Below are 17602 nucleotides of genomic sequence, written 5' to 3' on the forward strand. Positions count from 1 at the left end.
CCTATGTCGCTCTGTACCATCACTCATTCATATATCTTTATGTACATGTTCTTTATCCCCTTACACTTGTGTCTATAGGGTAGTAGTTTTTAGGAATTGTTAGCTAGATTACTTGTTGGTTATTACTGCATTGTCGGAACTAGAAGCACAAGCATTTCGTTACATTCGCATTAACATCTGCTAACCATGTGTATGTGACAAATCAAATTTGATTTGATTTGTATAGCTGTAACATAAATTTTGGTGAACTAATTTGACCTTTTCTGCAGCTCTTGAGAAACGGCATGGCACTACTTGATTGATTAAATTGAACACTAAATAATCACAATACAGTAACTATTGGTCACTCTTATGTATTATTATTATAATATGTATTCATCATTGTATTCAGAGAAATATCCAATAAACCAAAGACATTACTTTAACAGTGAATGTACTTTATTTCAGATATTTATTTATTTTTTGGGTCTTGTGTGTGAGAGTAAGACATGTTTTTCAACTCAGAAAAAAGCACACAGAATTTCCTCAAACTGTAACCATTTTAAGCCATAGTCTTTTACAATATTATCAATCACACTTTGATTTGATAGATATTTAGAGTACTTATGTAGATATTGAGAATGGCTATGAAGGAGTAGATATCTCCAATCCTAAAACAAAATGGAGAAAACATGAAATAAACAAGCAATTACAACTTATTTACATTGTGGATAAATGTGTGTGAGTGCATGTTTTATTTTTCCTTGTCAGCCACCCATCTCTGCTTTGTCGGTCTTGCCAGGCCCAGTGTATGCACTTCTGTGTGAGGCTGTCGGGCGATGGTGGAGTGCATGGCAGATCTGAAAGAGAGATGCACAAAGTGACAGTAAGTAATCAGCTCAACAACATGTCTGTGTGCACATCTGTTGGTGTGAGTGAGCATATGTAATATAATTCTGAAGTACCTGTATCCATCTGGGAATCCTCAAAAGTTTCTCCATCCACGGCCAGTGTAGTAGGAACTGGTACAGCCGGTAAATTAAATACCACAGCAGATGACTGCTGTGACTGCAGCTGAACTGCTGGGGGTGGCAGATCTAAAAGAGAAAGGCACCATTTTCTTAACTGACAATGATCATACAACTAAATAGACTGACTGAGTGTAAGGCCTTGATTCAATCAGATCAAGCGTTAACCGGCGATAGCCAACACCCGCATAGCTGATGTTTTGGCGGTGTGTGAGGTGTAACTGCGTTGGATCTGTCAAATCGGTAAGCAGCAGCTCTTGACCATTGTTGCAAAACTACAGCCGTCCCAAATCGTAACAAGTTCAGAATGAGAAAGTGTAGGTTATAAAGAAATAATGCCGCTCAAATTCAAAATCATTCAACTAGATAATGAGGATTTCAATCAGCCTAATCGAGGTGTAGATTACATCTCAAATTCCAGTGCTCTGACCTGTAAACAGGGCTGCATGAGATTTCTGTTAATGCGACTCCGTGCAGCCAATGGCAATGTCCGCTTTAGGTATAATGCCAGGAGCCGCTTGCGAATTTGACAGCTCTAACACAGTTCCACCTCAGACACCGCCAAAACAACCACTATGTGGATGTCGGCTAAAGCGGGCGTGATTGAATAGAGCCCCAAGCGTGGGAGTGTGTGCATGTGTGTATACATGCGATTAATTACCTGTATCACCTGTCGTGGCCAGTGTAGCAGATGCAGGGGCAGACAATTGCAGCTGTGAAGACTAGTAGGGGTGTCAGATCTAAAAGAGAGAGGAATCATTTTCTTAAATTAAAATAATTATACAACAAAACAGGGTGATTGAGTGTGTGTATACTAGAGGTCGACCGATTAATCTGAATGGCTGATTAATTATGGCCGATTTTCAAGTTTTCATAACAATCGGTAAATCGGCATTTTTGGACACCGATCATGGCCGATTACATTCCACTCCACCAGGAGACTGCGTGGCAGGCTGACTACCTGTTATGTAAGTGCAGCAAGGAGCCAAGGTAAGGTGCTAGCTAGCATTAAACATATCTTATTTTATTTGTTTTACCTTTATTTAACCAGGTAGGCTAGTTGAGAACAAGTTCTCATTTGCAACTGCGACCTGGCCAAGATAGAGCAAAGCAGTTCGACACAAACAACAACACAGAGTTACACATGGAATAAACAAACGGTAGATAATAATAATACAGTAGAAAAATCTATATACAGCATGTGCAAATGAGGTAGGATAAAAGAGGTAAGGCAATAAATAGGCCATGGTGGCAAAGTAATTACAATATAGAATTAAACACTGGAATGGTAGGATTTGCAGAGGATGAATGTGCAAGTTGAGATACTGGGGTGCAAAGGAGCGAGATAAATAAATACAGTATGGGGATGAGGTATATTTGATGGGCTATTTACAGATGAGCTATGTACAGGTGCAGTGATCTGTGAGCTGCTCTGACAGCTGGTGCTTAAAGCTAGTGAGGGAGGTAAGAGTCTCCAGGTTCAGAGATTTTTGCAGTTTGTTCCAGTCATTGGCAGCATATAATTATAAAAAACAATCAATCTTAACATAATCACAAGTTAACTACACATGGTTGATGATATTACTAGTTTATCTAGCTTGTCCTGCGTTGCATATAATCGACGTGGTGCCTGTGAAGCACATTCACCTGTTAAGGCCTTTTAAGCGCATTCGCGAAAAAAGCACTGTTGTTGCACCAATATGTACCTAACCATAAACATCAACACCTTTCTTAAAATCAATACTCAAGTATATATTTTTAAACCTGCATATTTAGTCAATATTGCCTGCTAACATGCGTTCTGTGCAAATATGCAGCAGTTTGGGCCGCCTGGCTCATTGCAAACTGTGTGAAGACTTTCTTCCTAACAAAGACAGCCAACTTCACCAAACGGGCGATGAGTTAACAAAAGCGCATTTGCGAAAAAAGCACGATCGTTGCACGAATGTACCTAACCATAAACATCAATACCTTTCTTAAAATCAATACACAGAAGCATATTTTTTAAAACCTGCATATTTAGTTAAAAGAAATCCAGGTTAGCAGGCAGTATTAAACTAGGGAAATTGTGTTACTTCTCTTGCATTCATTGCACGCAGAGTCAGGGTATATGCAACAGTTTGGGACGCATGGCTCCCTGCGAACTAATTTGCCAGAATTTTACATAACTATAACATAACATTGAAGGTTGTGCAATGTAACAGGAATATTTAGACTTACGGATGCCACCCGTTAGATAAAATACGGAACGGTTCCGTATTTCACTGAAAGAATAACGTTTCTGGATTTTACCATACTAATGACCTAGAGGGAAAATGCGCGTGTTTGAGTCACTTTTAAACAGTTGCTAAAAGTTGCAAATACATTTTAAAAGTAGCTAAATTTGTTGCTAGGTTCTGTTTGAAAAATAATCCCAATATTTTCTTAACTGACTTGCCTAGTTAAATAAAGGTTATATTTATTAATTTTTATTCGCCCATGGCTCAAGACTTGTCTGCCTGTACAGGCGGATTGATGAAAGTCTCTCCCTGTTAACCAGCTAACTTTTGATACCAATCAATACGAACTCCTTCATCTTTTCATCGTTCTTCATGAAACTGATCTCAGGCAGAGGTCAACCCTCAGTTTTAATTCGCACATTTTGAGTTTAGCTCAGAGAATGAAAGGGGTTCTTCAACAAAAAGTCCACAACATTCTCGGTAGCGTTGGTCATTCTGCCAAACTGCACACCTGCGCTGGCTAGCTACTGCTACTTGCTACTGAAGTTGGCAAGGCAAATTGAAATAAATGTGCCTTAACTGGACACAATAATAAAGTTCTAAAACCAAGAATACAATTTATAATCTACCACATTTGTCTCCTGTAATTTGAAGAAACTATTTTGAATGGAATAATATCACTTGTCACACTCACCAAGCTTCTCAACACATAGAATCCTCCAACCCCCCCAAAATGCTCAACACATTGAACCCCACAATAATGCTCTGCTGCACAATCCCAATACGACACACTAGGTTAATTCTCTGATCCTAATCCTATGATTAGATGGAAAAACATGTCAGTACATACTTCAAAAACTGATTGGTTGGAGGTCGTCCTCCGGAAGTGGTCATAATAACCATGCAGGTCTATGGAAGGGGGTGAGGCCTACGAGCATCCTAGGTTTTGTATTGAAGTCAATGTAGCCAGAGGAAAACGGAAGCTAGATGTCCTCCGGTTACACCATGGTGCTACACCAGAGAGTGCTGTTTTTGTTACCATAGACCTTCATTGCAAAACAGTGTGTTTCAATCAAGTATTTGGTGACATATGAATATATTTAGTATAGTTTTATCTGAAAATAATAACTTTAATGTTTCACTATTTTTATTTTTATGAAATTTCAATGAGGAGGATGGTCCTCCCATTGGCAGCAGAATGGCCTAACTGAAGAGCTAAGTGACTTTCAATGTGGCACCGTCATAGGATAGCACCTTTCCAACAAGTCAGCTCGTCATATTTATAGCCTGCCAGAGCTGCTCCGATCAACTGTAAGTACTGTTATTGTGTAGTGGCAACGTCTAGGGGCAACAACGGCTTAGCCACAAAGTGGTAGGCCACACAAGCTCACATAATGGTACAGCCCAGTGCTGACTCGCATAGTGAGTAAAAATCATCTGTCTTTGGTTGCAACAACTCACTTTTGAATTCCAAACTGCCTCTGGAAGGAATGTCAGCATAAGAACTGTTAGTCGGGAGCTTCACAAAAGGGGTTTCAATGTCCAAGCAGCCACACACAAGCCTAAGATCACCTTGTGCAATGCCAAGCGTCGGCTGGAGTGGTGTAAAGCCCGTCGCCATTGGACTCTGGAGAAGTGGAAACGCGTTCTCTGGAGTAGTGAATCACACTTCACCATCTGGCAGTCAGATGGATTAATCGGGGTTTTACAGATGCCAGGAGAACACTACCAGCCCCAATGCATAGTTCCAACTGTAAAGTTTGGTGGAGGGGGTGGTATTACATTTAAGTCATTTAGCAGACGCTCTTATCCAGAGCGACTTACAAATTGGTGCATTCACCTTATGACATCCAGTAGAACAGTCACTTTACATCCTGTAAACTAAGAGTTTCTAACACAGCTTTTCCCAAACTTGGTCGTGGGTACCCCAAGGGGTGCACATTTAGTTTTTTGACCCAGCAATACCCAGATGATTCAAATAATCAACACTTGATGAAGAGTTCATTATTTGAATCAGCTGTGTAGTGCTTGGGCAAAAAATGAAACATACAGTACACCCCTTGGGTTCCCCAGGACCAAGTTTGGGAAACGCTGTCCTAACACCACTTTGTTAGGGTAAAACCAGGCCACCAAAGTAAAGCTATATGAAATATGTAATGTATTGTCATAAAGTTAAATTTTTATGATTACATTCGTGTAACGATCGTCGTCGGTGGAAGAAGGTGAGGACCAAGGTGCAGCATGGTAAATGTTCATGATTTTTAATGTAATCAAAACTGAACACTAAACAAAATAACAACTAGGAAGAACGAACAAACGATACAGTCCTGTCCAGTGATGACACACAAAACAGAAAATAAACACCCACAAAACACAGGTGGAAAAAGGCTACCTAAGTATGATTCTCAATCAGAGACAACTAACGACACCTGCCTCTGAATGAGAACCATACCAGGCCGAACACAGAAACCAACATAGAAAAACAAACACACTGCCCACCCCAACTCACGCGCTGACCATACTAAAACAAAGACAAAACAAAGGAACTAAGGTCAGAACGTGACAATTCGCCTAGGTACTCATTAGGTGAACGCCACAGGCCTTTAAACAACCATGTTTGTCAGTAACAAATGGCAATGGGTGGCAAGTCTACAATTCACTTGAAAAGAAAAGGCACAATAAAAACATATGCCAATTAAGCTTTACACCACACAGTTTTAATTACACCATAGTGTTACATTTGAGTAACACTGGCCAGTGCAATGCAGTGTTCATTTTTTACACTATGAAGTGTTACATTAACACTCATAATGTAAGACTATAATCAGAGTACAGTTTACACACTAAGATGGTGTTAAAATGAACTCTTTGTGTTGATTTATCATTGCAAAATCGAATGTGTATACAACATATAAGTAATTGACGATTTAACGACACATTCATTATAATGCCATTGTTGCTTTTGTGCTGTTTTTCACTATTTATCAAGCACATTTGGCACTTATAATGATGTTTAGGCTACTGATGTTTGTGCGTCTTGGTGGTTAGGGTATTCTTTTTTGTGGTGGTTATAAAAAGAAGCTGTTAATGTGTTCCAACATATGCTTTCTGTGTCATAGTTGTAACAAAGGCAATCCCCTAATAACATTGAATGAACACTATAATTTTTTGTTTTCTTGTGGTTTTCTGTTTTGACATACACTGACTGACTGTACAAACGATTAGGAACAGCTACTTTTTCCATGACATAGACTGACCAGGTAAATCCAGGTGAAAGCTATGATCCCTTTTTGATGTCACTTGTTAAATCCACTTCCATCAGTGTAGATGAAGGGGAAGAGAGAGGTTAGCCTTGAGACTATTGAGACATGAACGGTATTGTCAACGCCCTGATCTGTTTCACCTGTTCTTGTGATTGTCTCCACCCCCTCCAGGTGTCGCTTATTTTCCCCAGTGTTTCCTGTCTCTGTGCCAGTTCGTCTTGTATGTTTTCAGGTCAACCAGCATGTTTTCCATGTGCTCCTGTTTTCTATGATCTTTTTCTCGTCTTCCCGGTTTTGAATCTGCCTGTTTTTCTGGACTCCGTACCCGCCGTACCCGAAGGATCATCCGCAGGGAATTTCATAAAAATTGTGAAACATTAAAGTTATAATTTTTAGATAAAACTACTACTAAATAATTGATTAAAACACTGTTTTGTAATGAAGGTCTACGGTAGTGTCACGGATTCCTCTGGTACTGCTGCTCATTCCGTGCACCAGTTCCGGAGGTCTACGTCACCGGCCTCGAGGCGTCACTGAACTGTCTCATTACGCACACCTGATTCCAGTTCCCATGAATAGTAATTGTAGATATGTGCCCTCTGTTCACCATTGTCGGTTATTGTTTCCATGTCTGTTGGTCTTGAGTATCGGTGCTTTGTTTCGGCTTTTGTGCTGCGTGTATTGTGTACTCGTTATTATGGGTCTCGTCCCGTGTATTGTTGTGCACGTGATATTTACTGTCTCATCCCGTGTATTGGTATTGCGGGTCTTGCCCCGTGTAATTAGAGGTTTTACCTCGCTCTTTTGTTTGGGTTTACATCCCTGTGTTTTTGTATACGTGTTTGTTTTGGGCTTCGTCCCCGTGCCTTTTCATGGCATGTTGTGTATATTTGGGGTGGAGTATTAAACCCCCCCTATTACGAATTCCTGCACCTGTCTCCAATCATTTATACAACGTGACAGGTAGCCTTAACAGCACTCTGTAGCACGATGGTGTAGCTTTCCGTCCTCTTCTGGGTACATTGACTTCAATTAAAAAAAACTAGGAGGTTTGTGGTTCTCACCCCCTTCCACAGGTTTACACAGTATTTAGGACTACTTCCGGAGGACTTCCTCCAACCTATCAGAGCTCTTGCAGCATGAACCAACATGTTGTCCACCCAAAGTATCACCGAATGAATCTAGTATTGAAAGCATAGCTGCCTGGTACGGCAATTGCTCGGCCTCCGACCGCAAGGCACTACAGGGGGTAGTGCGTACGGCCCAGTACATCACTGGGGCTAAGCTGTGTCGTGTCTTTGGCTATGTCGGATTAAGTGATATGACCTGCTATTCTATAAAATAATTTCTCTGTAATTACTATTACCTGATTGAGCTAATCATGTAAATATCATTAACTAGAGAGTCGGGCACCACAAAATAATATTTATAGAGCTGTTATCTTCCGAATAAACTCTTAAAGACCTAGTAATATTTTACATCCATAGCAGTCAATATCAATCGGCACCTCAATTCAGTCTCATCTGAAAGTTGTAAATTCTTTTATCTGCACGAACCCTGGCTAACAATTTGAATCAGCAATACAAAATTGGGTTTAATTATTTATTCACTAAATACCTAACTAATCACACAGAATTCACATACACATAATTAAATCATAACTTGATTACTAATTACGTCATAGGAAAACATCCCTAGCGGGCGTAACAAATATGACAGCTTGTTACACAAAGGAAAAGGGGCTGGGTTGAGTGAAAGAGCGGGAAGACAGGAACAAAGGCGAAGCTGTGCTATCGTAAATATAGTATCTCATGCACTCTAAATTACCGCCCATTTGGAAAAGGAAAATGCAATAAATATTTACTCTGAGCTGCGCTTCAGTATGTTGGTGGTAGATGCCAAACCGAGTCCTCTGTCCTTTGAAGAATGTCTCTGGTGGTCACATGGATAAGTTGTAGTAACGTCATTGTGTGGTAGATGTGATACTCTGTCTGTTCCTTCCTATCCTGCGTTTGCAGCTGCGCTAACTCAACGGCTAGGAGGTATCACTTCTGTAGTGAGTAAGAGTTCAAAGTTCATACCATTCGCAACCAAAGCTCATGCTGATGTTGGCTTCGTTCTGAACCATTCTGACATAGGATCGTCATCCTACCTCCTCGGAACAGGAAGTTATGTTGTCGTCAAGGCTTTATATAGGAAGGGAGAAGAGGGTGTGTTTGAAAAGTTTTATAGCCCATTTCCCTTCACAGAGGCGTGCCACTGAGTGAGCAGCCCTTACTTATGAAAACCCACATCTCACATTTTAGAAGCTAAAATCCCATTTCATCCCATCACAAATAATTTCATATTCAAACATTTAAATTGAACAACAATTCCATGTGAATCCGATAAATCTGATGTGTAGACTTTCCACTGTAGAGTTTAGGTAATCTTATCATTGATGAGAATGTCTCAGATGACAACCGAACTGACATCATATTCATTAAGTACCACCGCATATGTTCAATTGTTCGGATTACCAGAATATAGTTCATTACCCCCCACATTCTGATGTTCCCAGAATCTCTATGTTAACCAAGGTTTTTAAAAATGTAACCTCAGTAGGTTAGAGAGAGGAAAAAGGGGGGAAGAGGTATTTGACTGTCATAAACCTATTCCCCAGGCCAACGTCATGACAGCTGCTTGCCATCCAGGACCTCTATACCACGCGGCGTCAGAGGAAGGCCCTAAAAATTGTCAAAGACCCCAGCCACCCCAGTCATAGACTGGTCTCTCTACTACCACATGGCAAGCGGTACCGGAGTGCCAAGTCAAGGACAAAAAGGCTTCTCAACAGTTTTTACCCCCACGCAATAAGACTCCTGAACAGGTAATCAAATGGCTACCCGGACTATTTGCATTGTGTGCCTCCCCAACCCCGCTTTTACGATGCTGCTACTCTCTGTTTATCATATATGCATAGTCACTTTAACTATACATTCATGTACATACTACCTCAACTGTCTTTTCACAGTTGTTTTCGTTCTTTAGTTACCTATGGTTCTCCTAATACCATTTTTGCACTGTTTGTTAGAGCCTGATAGTAAGCATTTCACTGTAAGGTCTACACCTATTGTATTCGGCGCATGTGACAAATAAACTTTGATTTGATAAGCTACAGCTAGTCAGCACTGCAGTGCATAAAATGTGGTGAGTAGTTGACTCAGAGAGAAAGACAATACTTGAACAGTTTTGAAAAAATTAATGTATTAAAAAATGAAGAAGCGAGAGAGCTAACTATATATTTATATATATATTAAACTTTTACTTACTTAGCTAGCGAATTCAGCTAGCTAGTTTAGCCCAGTCAAACACCTGGCTCAAACAGAGGGATGCTATGTTACCTAGCTGACCATGGCTATCCAACACTGGAACTCTTCTAAGTCAAGGTAAGTTTTGGGTTTTATAAATGTATTGCTACTGGGGCCCACAAGTGTAACTACTTGCTGACTGTACACTGTACTGCATGATTATAGCAGTTTTACTAACACGTTAGTTGAAGTAGTTATGTTGTTGACATGACGTTAGCTAATATGGTGACAACAATGTAGACTGTGTGTAGTGGTTAGCGGTAATGATATGAAGGTGTGGCTTGGGAAGTTTTTTTCCCCCAGATGTGTTGTGCACTGAAGTCCACAAGCGAAGGGAAAAGTTGAGCGAGTAGATACGTGAAGGAATTATACAATGATCTGATCTGGCTGCTAAGAACTGTGTCTGCGTGTGATCAGGGGTGTATTCAATCCGCCGATTCTGTTGAAAAGAAAAATGGAAGCAAACGGAACAAAACTGGAATAAACATACCTTAATTTGTCTAAAATAAACTCTTGTTTGCAGCTGTTGGACTAATGATTACACCCTAGAACAGCTAGATGCAGGCAAGATTATGCAAGGCGGTATTGAATGTGTCAATGTCTGTCACCTTGATTACTAAAATGTATCTTGACCTGTGCACCTACGTTGCAAACTTTCATTCATAGGCTTGTAACAACCTCATGATGGGTATAGGGAAAATTTGACTATCATGTAGTAGTCTTAACCTATCGATGTTCATTGAGTGAGTGAATGGAATGTGAATGACACGCTGTAATAGAAATAAGGCCATGCTCATACAAAAAAATAATCCTCCTCCCTCATCAAAATGCTATTGTGTTATTTAAATAAATAAAAATTGTTTTTCTAATGTTACCTTCATAAACGCAACCAAATGATTATTTTTGAGATGGCATATATGACATGTATTAACTACAATGTTAGAATGTTGCAGTCAGAATGACTGTTCATTAGCTTGAAGGGGGGGTGGGGGGTACCTAGAGGCCCAGTGGTTCTAGCATTAAATAAAATAATTGACAACAACACAGTGCAATACATAATGTCAAAGATGATCACTAACATGATTTCACTTTCTATTAAAGGTAGTAATGCAAAACAAACTGAACCCAATGACATGGATGATGAGCAGAGCAGTGGGAGTCAGAGCACTGACATCTCAGTCTATCCCGGCAACAGTGTGCCTCTGGCCTTGCTGGTACAGAGATGAATTGGCAAAAACCCGGGCATCGTGGACAGTTCCTGGCCAGCTGATATTTCAAGTTGTTGTCCACTACACCTTATAGTAGATTATCAGTTGGAGCCAGGATGCCAATATGGGTCTCATCTATAGCACCTGTACACTGTGGAAACCTCCATTTATCACAATAACTCCATGCCACTCGTATATCTACAGGGACTGCAGGGACAGTTAGTATTCTGGTGAGTCAGATTGGGCCGAAGAACATCACACAGGTGTAGGAAGGTATCTCTTCTCATCCTGAAATTGAGGAGCCATTCTGTCAGTTGAGTTGTCACTCGTGCTGCCTGTCACGCCCTGACCTGAGTATTCTTTGTTTTCTTTATATATTTTGGTTAGGTCAGGGTGTGACATGGGTCATGTATATGTTTTTGTACTGTCTAGGGGTTTTGTAGGTTTATGGGGTTGTTTACCATCTAGGTGTTTATGTATGTCTATGGTTGCCTAGATTGGTTCCCAATTAGAGGCAGCTGTTTATCGTTGTCTCTGATTGGGAACCATATTTAGGCAGCCATCTTCATTGGGTATTTCGTGGGTTATTGTCTATGTGATGTTGCATGTTTGCACTCAGTTTTGATAGCGGTCACGTTCGTCATGTTATTTTGTTTGTTTGTTTGTTTGTTTGTTTAGTGTACTTTGTGTTTTCTGTCTTTCATTAAAAAGATGTATTCACATCACGCTGTGCTTTGGTCTCCTCACTACGGCGATCGTGACATAATAACCCACTAACAATGGATCAAGCAGTGTGGTAACGGCCAGCAGCAGCAGCGGCAAAGAACGCAGGACTCATGGACTTGGGAGGAGATTCTGGACGGCGAAGGACCCTGGGCACAGCCAGGGGAATATCGCCGCCCCAAAGCAAGCTGGAGACAGCGAAAGCAGAGAGGCGCCAGTATGAGGAGGCAGCACGTCAGCGTGGCTGGAAGCCCGAGAGGCAGCCCCAAAAATGTCTTGGGAGGAGGCACACGGTGAGTGTGGTGAAGCCAGGTAGGAGACCTGTGCCAACTTCCCGTGCTTACCGGAGAGAGAGAGGGACCAGGCAGGCACCGTGTTATGCGGTGGAGCGCACAGTCTCCCCAGTGCGTGTGCATAGCCCGGTGCGGTACATTCCAGCTCCTCGTATCGGCCGGGCTAGAGTGGGCATTGAGCCAGGTGCCATGAAGCCGGCTTTACACATCTGGTCTCCAGTGCATCTCCTCGGGCCGGCGTACATGGCACCAGCCTTACGCATGGTGTCCCCGGTTCGCCAGCACAGCCTAGTGCGGGCTATTCCACCTCGCCGCACTGGCCTGGCTACCAGGAGCATTCAACCAGGTAAGGTTGGGCAGGCTCGGTGCTAAAGAGCTCCAGTGCGCCTGCACGGTCTGGTCTATCCAGTGCCACCTCCACGCACCAGCCCTCCGGTGGCAGCCCCCTGCACCAGGCTGTCTCTCCGTCTCATCCCTACAGGTGCTCTCGCCTGTCCAGTGCCGCCAGAACCTTCCTCCTGCCCAGCACCGCCAGAGTCTCCCGTCTGTCCTGAGCCGCCAGAGTCTCCCGTCTGTCCTGAGCCGCCAGAGTCTCCCGTCTGTCCTGAGCCGCCAGAGTCTCCCGTCTGTCCTGAGCCGCCAGAGTCTCCCGTCTGTCCTGAGCCGCCAGAGTCTCCCGTCTGTCCTGAGCCGCCAGAGTCTCCCGTCTGTCCTGAGTCGCCAGAGTCGCTCCTCAGTCCAGAGGCGCCTTTCCGTCCAGTGGCGCTCTCTACGATGATCTTCAGTCCGGGCCCGCTGCGAGGGTCCCCGCTCCTGAGGCCCCATCTAAGTAGGCCAAGACTGAGGTAGAGCGGGGTCCACGCCCCGCACCCGAGCCGCCGCCGTGAAAGAGGCCCACCCGGACCCGCCCCTTTAGATTAGGTTTTTGCGGCCGGAGTCCACACCTTTGTGGGGGTGACTGTCACGCCCTGAACTGAGTATTCTTTGTTTTCATTATATATTTTGGTTAGGTCAGGGTGTGACATGTGATGTATGTGTTTTTGAACTGTCTAGGGGTTTTGTAGGTTTATGGGTTGTTTACCATCTAGGTGTTCTGTATGTCTATGGTTGCCTAGATTGGTTCTCAATTAGAGGCAGCTGTTTATCGTTGTCTCTGATTGACTGTTGTGATTTGGGACTCCCTGACACATTTTTCTGTCCAATAAATGAACGACCTGCACGAACACATGGCTTTGTTAACAAATTGTGGTGAGCGCAGGGCTTGAGTTGTGGCAGTGTGAAATCAACTAGACCAAATGAAGAAAATACATTTTAACAGATAACCGAACTCTGATTCGAACTAAAGCAAACAAACCTGTGTAAAAAATGCCCTTACGGCATAACTAGGCCGTCAAAGAAAGACCTGGTGATATATGTAATTTTGTTTTTAAAGGCTAATTTTGCTGGTGGAACTGTTCATAGAGGGTTCTAGGAGGAACCCTTCAAATATAAAAGGGTTCTTGGTAGAACCCTTCATGGATGGTTCTAATTAAGTATAACCATTAAAAGTTGCACACCTGTCTCCTTTTCACATCATTTAACACCTGATTTACTTAACAAAAGGCACAACTCAATAGGTGGTCCAGGTAAGAGATGACATTGCACAAGTGTGTGGGGGGGGGGCTTTCTTTTTTTGTTTTCTATTGCTCCTCTAGTTTTCCTCAAGCAAGGGGGAGGCAGATGACATTGCCACTTCCCATCAAACCCACTTCTTGAATGCCCTACTCGAAGTTTGAACTATTTTGCTCAAAATACATTTTCTTACCCTTTAGTGTGTGTATTTTACTGTATTTATATTTGCTATATCACTTCACAACAGGAAAAGCAAAAAAAATCACAGGAGGACATCTTCAACAGACGTTTCAATGAAGAACCCTTCATAGAGGGTTCTACCGAGCACCAAAAAGGTTTCTCCTACGGGGACAAACCGAAGAACCCTATATGGTTCTACTTAGCACCTTTTTTTTGTAAGGGTGTATTTATCCCTATGTGTATATATCCCCCAAACTCAAATCCTTACCCTAAACTGGGTCCGTATCCTATTCCCAACCTTACCCCCTAAACATGTATCCTAAACCCAAACCCTCCCTCTTTATCTGTCCTGTTTCGTCTGGTCCTTTGATTTTAAATTGCACTTTTATTGAAATAAAATATAAATATTTTTTTATGTAAATAAAATATATGCCAAAGCACCAATGCTCTCAAAGGGTGTGTATGGTAGTGTGTACGGCCAAGTATTACACTGGGGCTGAGCTCCCAGCAATTCAGGACCTCTATACCAGGCGGTATCAGAGGACTGCGGCCACCCAAGACTCCAGGCACCCAAGTCACAGACTGTTCTTTCTGCTACTGCACGACAAGCGGTACTGAAGCATCAAGTCTGGAACCAACAGGACCCAACAGGACCCTGAACAGCTTCTACCCCCAAGCCATAAGACTACTAAATAGTTAACCAAATTGCTACCGGGATCTCCATTTGACCCTTGTTGCACTAACTGTTTTGACTCATCACATACGCTTCTGCTACCGTTGATTATCTATCCTGTTGCCTAGTCACCTTACAGATGTCGAATCTTAATATTATGACCCATTTCATCGCAGGAGGAAAAAAATCCTGCAGCAGGAGGATTTGAATATCTAGCTACGAACTGGTCCATTTTGAACAATTTTGTGAAACTCATGAGAGACAATACAGCCACATTACCATAACAATAGACTCAGTTGTGATGTTTGCATCTAATTGTTGTATAAAATGAATGAGTAAAGATGAAACTATTTGTGAATTGATGTAATATGATTTTAAACTGTTTAATGAAGGAAACTCCAATTCCCTTTGGAGTTTAACTAAATCATTGGCCCGCCCCATGAGCACAGACATTGATCTGGCGTCACGGGACAGCCCCTTTCTACTGTTACGAATATAACCCCCACCGGGAGGAATTCCCTTCAGACCAGCTTACCTCGATAACCGAGAGGGCTATGGTTTGAGTCGAGATCATAAACCTGATTGTTAGCTAAGGTTGTAATGGTTGTTGACACTCTGAGACGATTGATTCGACAGAATAAGAGCTACTCTTCGATACTAATTACTAGTCTGCAGCTAGAAATTATGTACCGGTGAATGCGAAGGCTGCCAACCGCCGAAACATCTATTCTATAACAATATTGCTGAATGTTACTCTGAACTATCCATCCTAACCACGGCAGAGTGAGAGAAAGGGCGGACAAACTCTCCAACAGAAACAAACTTTCCAACAGATCACAACGACACACTGAGCGTAAATATATTGATTGCAATTATTCCCGAATGAGTGAGCGTTCATGTGCAAAAGATTAGCATTTCAATTGTTAGAATTATCAAGTTTGTAGTGATTCATTTGCATAATTCCCACCTTTCTCAGTCTACACTCACTTCTCTTTTTGTCTACCAAGCCACCATGCCGGTTTAGTACACTAGGGCACATCCCCTATCATTTCCTTGTAACCATATCTACTTTGTTTGTGTGTGCATTTCTGTAATTATTTAGTTAGTTAATAAATCAATTATTGAGACAATTGATCTATGGATGATTCATAGTGCAGACTGGGTTCGTGCAGATAACAAACAATTTACGACGTTTGGAATGAAACTAACGTGAGGTAAAGAATAATTCATTAATTAGAAGACTAATTGATCAGATATTAAAATATCTGAAAAGTTGAATTAGGAAAATTATAACTTTAATCTGAATATTTTCCTTGGTTCCCCTGACTTCCAAGTTAATTACATTTACATGATTAGAATAATCACATAATAATAATTACAGAGAATTGATTTGATAAACTAACATTCTTCAGTTTAATGATGCCAAAGAGACGACATAGGCTATACAATATTTAGACTGCAGGTCCTGGGCGTCAGTTCAAGTAGCCTATGTAGGCAGTGCGCAGGCTACAGCATGTCTCATGTGAATTCTTATGTGGATTGTAATAAATTGAAAATATTTGTAGGGGGTATCTATCTTTCGTTAGGGAAAATATTTGTTTTATCAATTGTTATATGTTCAAGGCAACCAATAGGCAAAATCAAAGGCCTGTATGTATATATGCCAGAGCAAGCATAGGTTGGAATCTGGTCCACTAATGGCCTTTGAATTTTTGGAGGAACTAGTATTTTTCTTCGTTTCTCTCTGTGGGCTGTACCTGTACTCTTACTGAAGTATTTTTTGAAGGAAGTAACTTACTTTTTACTCTATTACATTTGACAAAATAACTTTAGTTACATAGTTTTATATTATCTCTCTCTCTCTCTCTCTCTCTCTCTCTCTCTCTCTCTCTCTCTCTCTCTCTCTCTCTCTCTCTCTCTCTCTCTCTCTCTCTCTCTGTGTGTGTGTGTGTGTTTGTGCGTTTCTAAGGCATATAAGCACCTCTGTCATACGGTCAGTGTATCATCTCAGTAAGCTTTTTATGCCATGTAGAAATGTAGAAAGTCTCTATTTATTTACAGCTTGTAGCAACACAATCGAGGGGGAAGGAGAATGGGCCATCCAAGAAAAGAAAATACCCTTCAAAGTGGAAAGGAGAGGTTTGGAAGAGAAGGAGGATGGAGAGTAAATCTGGTTTTGTCTAGAAGGGATACATCTCCACAGAGTATCTGTGCGGGGGGACATCTGCAAGATGGTGCTGGCAGGCTTTAATAATAAATTAATGTCAAATGTATTGCACTAAGTTGTTGTCCTTTTGGTTTACTGTCTTAGTTTACCATGGGGTGTAAATTTGTAACTAGTACTTAAGTCATTTTCTGACCAGATACTTTTTTACCTCTTACTTGAGTAGTTTCTTAAGAAGGCTAATTTTGCTTTAGTAAATTACAATTTAAGTAACAGTACTTTTATTTAAGTACAGATTTTCAGTACTCTACCCACCTCTGCAAATTATACATAAGCTAAGTATAAAACATGAAAGAGCATCCACAATGGAGGACAGTTTTAGCGTTCTACAGTAAACCTACATCTGTCAATCAACTAATGGCCCAAATCAGCTCGTCAATTTAGCCAGCGAAACACAAACAGTAGATTATCCGTTTTTACATCTTTCAATATGTGACCATTGATCGGCTAACAGGTAGCCTGCAAAATGTAGCCTATAGGAATATAATAAAATAACAATCCTTCAACCATCGATGGCACTAGATTATCGCCAACTGAAGTCTCGTTAAACCATCAATATGGGCTAAATTCACACACACAGCTGATCTCATTTGCAACCATTATTGATCACATCTACCACTCCCTAAAAGATTATGTCGGTGTTACGTTAGTCAGAGATTTGTATATAATGACAAGATACTCATGTCTCCGCCCTAACAACGGGAGTCATCCTGAAGGCAGACGACAAGCTTAGGTCTGCATATTAAACCCATAGAAAAGTTTTGGGCTCTCTTGGTAAATAGTGTGGTCTACAGCTTATCGTGAGATACTCTACCTCAGGCGAGCAAAACCTTGAGACTTCCTTAATATTA

At 41.5% G+C, this 17602-nt stretch overlaps 1 protein-coding gene across 1 annotated transcript in view; it reads right to left on the reverse strand.

Annotated features, from left to right (window-relative positions):
- Positions 1–557: 557 nt before the first annotated feature.
- nrg3b (neuregulin 3b) overlaps positions 558–17602 on the reverse strand; it is a 448553-nt gene continuing 431508 nt past the window's right edge. The window contains exons 9-11 of the mRNA XM_035744894.2: positions 1669–1747; positions 945–1076; positions 558–839 (exon numbers count right to left, since the gene is read on the reverse strand). Coding sequence (XP_035600787.1) covers positions 747–839; positions 945–1076; positions 1669–1747 — 304 coding nt within the window. The 3' untranslated portion in view covers positions 558–746. The remainder of the gene's footprint in view (positions 840–944; positions 1077–1668; positions 1748–17602) is intronic.

This window comes from Oncorhynchus keta, chromosome 3 (assembly GCF_023373465.1).
Source record: "Oncorhynchus keta strain PuntledgeMale-10-30-2019 chromosome 3, Oket_V2, whole genome shotgun sequence".
Classification (NCBI taxonomy): domain Eukaryota; kingdom Metazoa; phylum Chordata; class Actinopteri; order Salmoniformes; family Salmonidae; genus Oncorhynchus; species Oncorhynchus keta.